The 8,391-nt window shown below is 43.2% G+C and overlaps 1 protein-coding gene across 1 annotated transcript; it reads right to left on the bottom strand.

Annotated features, from left to right (window-relative positions):
* Positions 1 to 3,386: 3,386 nt before the first annotated feature.
* Positions 3,387 to 8,356, bottom strand: mex3a (mex-3 RNA binding family member A). The gene is made up of 2 exons (XM_073847893.1): positions 7,945 to 8,356; positions 3,387 to 4,675 (listed from the first exon to the last, which is right to left on the bottom strand). Exons 1-2 carry the CDS (start codon positions 8,354 to 8,356, stop codon positions 3,555 to 3,557), a joined length of 1,533 nt encoding a protein of 510 aa, XP_073703994.1. The 3' UTR covers positions 3,387 to 3,554.
* Between the last annotated feature and the right edge of the window lie 35 nt (positions 8,357 to 8,391).

Here is an 8,391-nt window from a genome sequence, read left to right as displayed (position 1 = left end):
GTAGATATTAGATTTTTTTTCTCGTATTGTCATAACCGTATGCATCTGTATAGGCGACGCAAATGCTGTACAAACTAAACTCTGAAAGTGAATTCTTTCCCCTATTGATTGTGATAACCCTAATTTTTGGTTATGCATTTTCTGAAGAGCTTTCAGATTTTGGGGCATCAATAACATCACACCTTATTTCGTTTTCTATTGGGATGACGCCTTACGCAATATTACAAACTAGGCTATTAGAGACTATTACAATATTTTCAGAATTGCTTATACAGTGAAATATATTTAATGATATGCCTATGGTAGTCAGTCTTTATTATATATCTCCCTAAATGTCATAATAAATATAGTCTTATTCCTATCAAATAAATAATACTCAAAAAAGGTTTTGCTGTGATTGGCTGTATAAAGTCTTTAACAGTTAAAATGTCTCGCTTTCAAAGCCTGTATTGAATAATATCTCGCTCTGAATACTTCCACAGCACCTTCTCTATTGATTCAGGCTACATTCTTTGAACTATATCATCACTCTAGAAGTTGCGACGTTTGGTTAAAAAAAACAAAACTTTTGAAGTGCTGCATTTTCTAATTGGGAAAGTCTGCTTCAAGGGGCTTTAATCAGGTTATGTGCATGGCTTTAGACAATTCTTAGGGTTTTTTGTAACAGTGCATTTTTGGATAAGGACCGACTTGTTTTATTAAGACAGTTATTGCTGTTTCCTGACCTAGTGACCTTCAAAGAGCCAGGAGAACGAAATGCGGCATATAGACAGACAGCTGTTGTTCTGAATCAGATTCGCTATTACGGTTTGCATAATTGATTTCTGTTTTTAAAATGCTTTTGGTTTTTATATAAATGACCGAAATGCACAAACATACATTCCTTCAATGGACGAGCGTCTGAGCGTCTGTCCCTGATCAGTGCTGGGGATTTGAAGAACCAGAAACGAAGGTAAGAAACTACCGTCGTATTCGTATTAAAATAAATCAAAATGCTGTTTCTAAAGACTGCGACCCCTAAGTGACTATCCGTGCAAACCCAAAATATAACCTAAGTGCAATAATAAGGGAGAATATTTGCCATTAGAGTTCGCTGTCGAGAAATGCACATGCTTCACGATTGCAAATGCTTGCTTACTTAAAAATAAGGTGCTTTTAAGAGCTTTAATTTGTTAAGCCTTTTCCATTTCACATCTCAAATCTGAGATTTACTTAAAGGGACTTGAAATATATTTCAGTTAAACAAAGTACCTTATTACACTAATAAAAACAAAAGCAAAAGGCGCTAACGCGGCCGTAATACATAAACTCAGAGGCAAACGACTAAGTACATCTGCTGTAACAGTCAAAAAGTTTTGCAGAACTAATATTTAAGATGCTAATGGCTCAAAGGTAAATCGTTATAGTAAGTTAAATACAATCACAAGCTTACCCTAGCATATCTTCTAACACGGCGCACATGTGGCAATGGCGCAGAGAGGCTCGATGGGGGAAAAACTGACCCATTTCAAACTGAGTACATTTTCAGTGGCTCCATTCTTTTGTAGTGGCCTTCTAGCAAAGGGGGGAAAAAAGACAGTTTCCCAACCTCGGAACGCTCTAATCCCCTATTCCGAAATCCCCCAGCCTGCAATGAGACAGGCAGTGGGTGTGTAATTTGATTCAGCATGAGCGGCCACCAAATTGGGCGTTTCCCCCCCTGCTTTCTTGTCAATTACAATTGTCTGATTTCATTGTGGAGTTCAAGGTTGTTCTCCCATTGGCTGCTCGTGACCGTGCGCTGGCAGGCCTGTCTCGAGGGGGTCACGGCAGGATGTCCCGCTCATGAAGGAAGACTCCATGGAAACTTCGACGGCCTGCCTCTTGTGCGCATTAAACGAGAAATCTCCCAATGAAAATGCTTTGGGTCTATCTAGTCACACTCTCTACCCAGAACGGCCAGCTTTTCTCTTTGAAATAAAATCTGCTCTTGGTTTTTTTTTTTCACCCCACGGCAGGACAAAAGAGGCCCCCTTTCTCCCCAATGGGAATACCAGAACGGCAGCGAGCAAGCGATCAACAGGAGGGGCCCCAGCTGCACCTAGTTTAGCCCCCTGCGCGGCGTCTCCGTCCTCATTCACGCCACTGTACGCCGCCCCTCCTTCCTACAGCAGTTGCTTTGCACCTGGACTCTGATGTATGGCTAATTATCAGCTCCTCCTAGGGCAGGCCATGTCGGGGCGCTCCGGGGATTGTACCACCACTGCGACAAAACAATATACTCGCTGGGAGGAGCTCTGTAGTCATTACAGCGAATGAGCGCTTGGTAGAATTAGAGCACAGTCCCCCCACGACAAGCCCGACCCTCAGAAAAAAAAAAAAACTTAATCTAAAGTACGATACGCAACACCTGCCTCAGTACAGACGGACAGTCAGAGGACGCTTTGCAACTCAAATGCATCACCTCGGGAACGGCTGATTTACATTGTACCGTAGCTCGGAGTCTTGCTTGCTTTTGTCTATTTGGTCTATTCAGGATCAGATTACAGACCCCCTCCCCTCAATCGCCCCCTCTGCTTTTTTTTTGTACTTCATCTTATGCCTTATGCTCAGCGTTTTACTAAATAATGTGGAAAAGGAAAAAATCATAAACGTACTGACTGAGTGCAGAAACATAAATAAAAGCGTTACTGAAAGAACCCGGGAAAGTCCTCTGACAACAGAACGCTGGATGAATTCCAAGATTTTTTGAGCTGACCAATCAGTTTGCTCTAGTAGTTTTTCGTATTGTACCTAATAGGACCGTTTTAGATACATCACATAATAGGCTCACTGGTGCAGAAACAAAACCAAACCCAAATAAAAGAGAAACTCCCTGTTTTACTCGTCAATAACCCGTTCCAATATTGATTTGCAAAGCATTGTGTTGTTTAGAATAGAATATGATCCGAATTTAAAGCCATCAGGTCGTATATATCAGCCCCTATTTCTATACCATCTATTTCGCATAGACATGTTTTTTCGACAATCACTTTACATCAGTTTTAAGGTGCAAAGATTTAAGATTCTAGTTTGCCTTAAAAAACAATACTCGCTCATTTGCAGATGCTGGGATGTAAAACTATACTCCAATCTTAGGAAATAAACTTGTAATGATATTTTTTTTTCATATATAATAATAACCTCCCCAGCAAAGGAAAAGTGTAAAATGTTCACATTATTTCTTCTGTTACTGTCCACACACAGCATGTGGAAAAAAACAGCACCAGTAATAAAAAAAGTTAAATAAAATAAAGCAAAACAAACGAACATGCTAAGAACTACGTTCTTCCCATTTTTAAAAAAACCTTTATAAAATATATATGTATATATGTGTACATATAAAAGAAAAATCTGAAAATACTTCTTCCTCTTTTTTTTAGTAAACCAAGCAGTGTGTTCTAAAATATCTGCTTGTTTTGGTTTTGTGTTTTCTGAAAAATAAAAAAAAGTGAATACTGACCAAATTAAAAAAAGATTAAAAGTGAACTGATTCTACAGAGTAAAAACCAACCAAAACAAAACAAAACAACTTTTTAAGAGAATATCCGGATGGCCTGTGTGACCAGGGTGTGGCAGACAGGACACTCCGGATGGTTTAGCTCACAAATTCGGATGGCGCACTCCATGCAGAAGAGGTTATGACCGCATGGGACCAGAGCGGCGGTCACTTTGCTCTCAAAGCAGGTCATGCAGTCCCGAGCCAAGGCAGGCGGAGAATCCGGCACCGGGAGACGTCCGGTGAACGCAGTGGTGGCTGCGGTGGGCTCGCTGTGGGCGCGACGCGCCTGGGCGTGAGGAGACCCGACGGCGTTGGAGTTTCCGGTGCCGCACGGTTCGGGCAGTCCCGGCGACAGTCTGGTCAGAGGAAGAGGCAGGCCTCCAAAGCTTTTGGAGCGCTGCTGGGCGTAGTAAGCCACCTGTTTGGGATAGTCGGGATCGCCCCAGCTTTGAGTGCTCTCGGATCCGAAGTAGGAGCATGGCTTGTCCCCACTGCCGTGGTTGGTAAAGTCACCTTTACTGTAAATCCCACCTCCTCCTCCACTACCTCCTCCTCCTCCGCTACTTCCGACCATGGCGTCTGAGAAATTCTGGCGGTAGCTGCTGGCAAGCGGCTTGCGTGGGGCCCCCTGTAGCCCCCACACCTGCTGCAGGCGGCTCTCCAGACCCCCGTTGCCGCTGTCAGGTCCCAAGCAGTCGTTCTCATTGTTGTGGTCATGCAGGCCACCCGTGCGGAAGGCGATGTGCGCCTCGATTTCCTCCCTCGCCCGTTCGGCGTTCCCGGGGGAGCCGGTGATCTCAAAGACGGGGTCACGGTCGCGGCTCGGAGTCACGATGTAAGTGCACGTTTGCTGCTGGATGCGCTTTATAGTCGAGCCTTTAGGTCCGACCACCAAACCCACGACGCGGTAGGGCACCCTCACCTGTATGGTGGTCTGTCCAGGTAGCGGCGCAGGAGGCGAGCCGCTGAAAGAGACGCCCAACTTGTTCCTGGAGGCCCGCAGCATGGAGAAGTGCTCCGCAGCTGAGATGATTTCACGTCTGGCCAGGGCCACGTCCTCTTTGCGGCCGGTGATGAGGAAGACTGGTTCTTCGCCTCGGACGGGGGTCTTGATGTAGGTGTTTGTCTTTGCACGCAAAGCTTTGATTTTGCAACCTGTTGAGTGGAGAAGGAGCATTATAGTAGTAGGAGGACTAATATCTGTCAAATAATACTTATTGTGTTCAGGTCAAAAGGTCACCCATGCTTAGAATCTGCAGCAGAAGAACTCAAGAACTCGTTCTTCATGTTTTGACTGTAGCTTAAACGTTTTAGGTAAACTGATTGTGTTTAAGTTCTAAATAAAAGTATAGTTTAACATTTTTTTTATCCTGCTTAAATATACAAAATTCTGCAGATTCATCACAAAAGTCAGCAGATTCACTCTGGGCTCGCCCATGGCCTTTTTGTATAGTAACTTACATGCAAAATATACCAATATACAATTTTTGATGATAAAAATGAGCATTCTATTTCTTTTTTTTTCTACAAAGTATGCTAAAATGTGACCCTGGACCACAAAACCAGTCTTATAGCGCAAGAATATTTGTAGCAATAGCCAACAATACATTGTATGTGTCAAAATTATTGATCAATGAAGATATTTTGTAGTCTGGTAATATATCAAAACTTAATTTTTGATTAGTAATATGCAATGCTAAGAACTTCATTTGGACAACTTTAAAGGTGATTTTCTCACTATTTGGATTTTACTGCACCCTAAGATTCTAGATTTTTAAATAGTCAAATACATTTTTAAATAAATTATTCAACTTTCAGATGATTTATAAATCTCTATTTCAAAAAAATTACCCTCATGACTAGTTTTGTGGTTCAGGGTCACAAATATATTTTTTTATGATAAAAAATTAGCATTGTACACTCTTCAAAATAAAGGTTCTTTATTGGCATTCATGGTCCCATGAACACCCACAGAACCTTTCTAATGCAGAAAAGGTTCATTATAGTGAAAAATGGTTCTTTAGATTTTTAAGCTTCTTTTAAGAACTGTTCACTGAAAGGTTCTTTGGGGAACCAAAAATGGTTCTTCCAAGGCTTCACTGTAAAAACACCCTTTTGGAACCTTTATATTTAAGAGTGTATTGCAAAAAACAAAAACAATTAGCATTATCTAGCATTTTTTTTTACAAAATATACTAAAATATCATCATCAAATGAGCATCATCTTAAAAATTTTTAGGGCGAAGTATGAAAAAAATTTTTTTTTGAAGATAAAATGAGCGTTTGATTAAACCAACTAGTCCTTATTCATAAGCAGAATAAATATCAGTGTTAATCTTTGTTTCTTTGTCATTTCTGTTCATAACTCTATTGATTGAACAATGCACACTGAAATTTCTTCTGCTCGCGTTTAATGAATGAAGCCTAAAGTGATTTTGGAAATGACTGCTCACTCTTCTTTGTTGTGGTAAATGTACAAATCGATTAAAACAATGGCCTTTTCCTACATTACACTGTCTGCATCACACTATTATTTTGCTGTCTCATTCATAATATAGAAAGAATGTGTCTGCTTTTAATTATCTTGAGTATTAAGCATAATAAATCCCATTAAAATTTTCGTCTCTGTGTTGATGTATCCTATTAGGACACAAAAAAATCGAAATACAATAGCGCTTAAAAACCACTCTTGTCTGAATGACGCCTCCTCTGCAACAGTGCCATGTGCTAACTGACAGTTACAGGTACTATGATATTCAGCACCGAAACCCAAATTAAAATCTGCTTCAGATGTACTATTCTGCAGAAGGAGTTGACTCGAGGACAAAGCAAGCACGTGAAATACCCCACAAAGTTATTGTTTAGATATGAATTCATGACAAGGTGTGGTGTTCCACAGCATCTGCCTCGTGTTCAGCACAAGAGTATTTATTAGCACCTCAGTGGTGTCTTATCAAGAGTGGGGTGGCTTTCTCCGCCCAGGGGCCTGTTCAGTGGATAGATCTCTGCACACTGGTTTCATGCCTCATTGTGTACGGCAGAAGCTAAAAAAATAACCTGGATGGACTGTCTAGCACTGACAGCGGGGAGCACAGATTCCCTCCCGCCGCTGAATCGTCCCTCTCGCTGCAGGAGCACATCTCCTAACAGGCATGGCAGCCACTGCAGGTGAACAAAGCACTGGAACCTTACAGCTCCAAATTCCAACTAATGGCGATAACAGGGATACATAAGTGTGCTGCCTTTTTGGCCATCACTCTGGCTTGTTATTACGAGGCCAAATGCATCCATCTATTCATAGAAAAACGCAATTAAATTAACCTAATAAAGGCCAAACGAATGCCACAGGATGTGGCCGTACTATCAGTGACTAATGAGGTAAAGACCCCATTTGGAATCCTCTTAATCAGCAATTTCCAATCCACGCGCTCACCGCATCCCAAGTTAGCCCCATTTGGATTCTGAAAACACGCAGGCCACTTTACAACTCAACAAAGTCTTCATATGCGGGGAAGCCACTTGCTGGGACGTTTATTAGTGCATATTTCATCTGGGGGAGATGTTATGCTCTTAATGAACGGACAGTAGAGGCTTCCTGACCCCCTGCTTTGAGTGCAGGGCTGTTGTATTGGTAGACGGGGCGTGACTCTAATACAGTCTTTATAGTCTGTCTCTCCAGGACAGCAACACGGCTTTCCAGGATGCTGGAAATGTATTACGAAGTGACTTTTCAGACCTCAGGGTCGCCAAAGTGGTTCAACAACAGGCGAATGCCCCCTCAACTTATTGCAAATATCATCACACATTCAAAATGCAACTTTTCCGCCAAGTCACGTTTATATAGCTCTGCCCTCAACTTCTTTGTCTGAGCACGCTGTCAGAATTTCAGCACTTTTAGACGCTCACGAGACATTCGGACATCAGCGGTGGAGTAAAGTTACCCGACAAGTCCTCTTTGTCTGATGTAGCCTGACAAAAACAACGTGGTGCTGCATATGAAAGCCCCCAGGAACTACAGAGGCGCGCGAAGGAGCGGATGACACAATGTATCCAGTCAACAAAGACCGTTGACTGTTACATTGTATCCTGCGAGCGCACACGCGTTCCATTTTCTGTTTCAAAAAGCAGAATTACGCGCGCTCAGACGACAAAGGGAGAGCAGCATGCTGACATCGAAGGCGTGGATGTGGAATAACGCCTTTGTTCTTGTGACCGCTGATAAGTTTGCTGAAAGCTAAGAGGAAATGCCCATGTACATGCCATCTGGGCGCTGAAACAGAGTGCTGAATTGTGGCTAAAACAGACACGTTAAAAGCATCACCACTCCCTTTTTCTTTGTCAAGACAGCTCCACACTTAGTTTTGAGCCGCGCACCCTGGAGAACGAGTTGGAAAGCATGTGAAAGTGCGCATTGTTGTATTTACCTTGCCTCCCCACTATTTCGGCCACATGTTCGGAGCTTGGCACGGGGACGCACTCCGTTATGTTGCAGCCCCGTCCTTTGGTTTCGGTGGGCGAGCTCTCGTACAGGGCGCACAACTTGTTCTTCCCTTGTAACATCCCCGAATCGGCTGGGATGTGATTGTGGTGGTTATTGTTACTCCTGTCTTGAACTCCTCCACCACCACCACCTCCACCCGCAGGAGCCCCGTCCTCGCCCTCTCCAAGACCAAGCAGCGACAGTTGGCCCAGCGCAACTCTAAGGGCACGGGAATCGTCCTCCTCCTCCTCGGGCGGCACTAGGAGACCTTCGCTGCCGAAGCCGGAGCCGGCCAAATCCCCGCCGTAGCCCCCATTTTTCTCCATGATCCCTGCTAGAACCAGCAAGCTAGGCATGGCTAACAAAAGAGTGTGAGACAAAGACACTGGTA

This window comes from Garra rufa, chromosome 9 (assembly GCF_049309525.1).
Source record: "Garra rufa chromosome 9, GarRuf1.0, whole genome shotgun sequence".
Classification (NCBI taxonomy): Eukaryota; Metazoa; Chordata; class Actinopteri; order Cypriniformes; family Cyprinidae; genus Garra; species Garra rufa.
Note: the sequence above shows the minus strand (reverse complement) of the source record. Positions and strands in the feature narration are given on the sequence as shown.

Bases quoted from the DNA above. Each gene is read 5' to 3' on its own strand.
- mex3a (XM_073847893.1), bottom strand. From the start codon at position 8,356: ATGCCTAGCTTGCTGGTTCTAGCAGGGATCATGGAGAAAAATGGGGGC. The intron at 4,676-7,944 runs GTAAATACAACA...TCCACTCAACAG, and splicing joins CGAAATAGTGGGGAGGCAAG to GTTGCAAAATCAAAGCTTTG.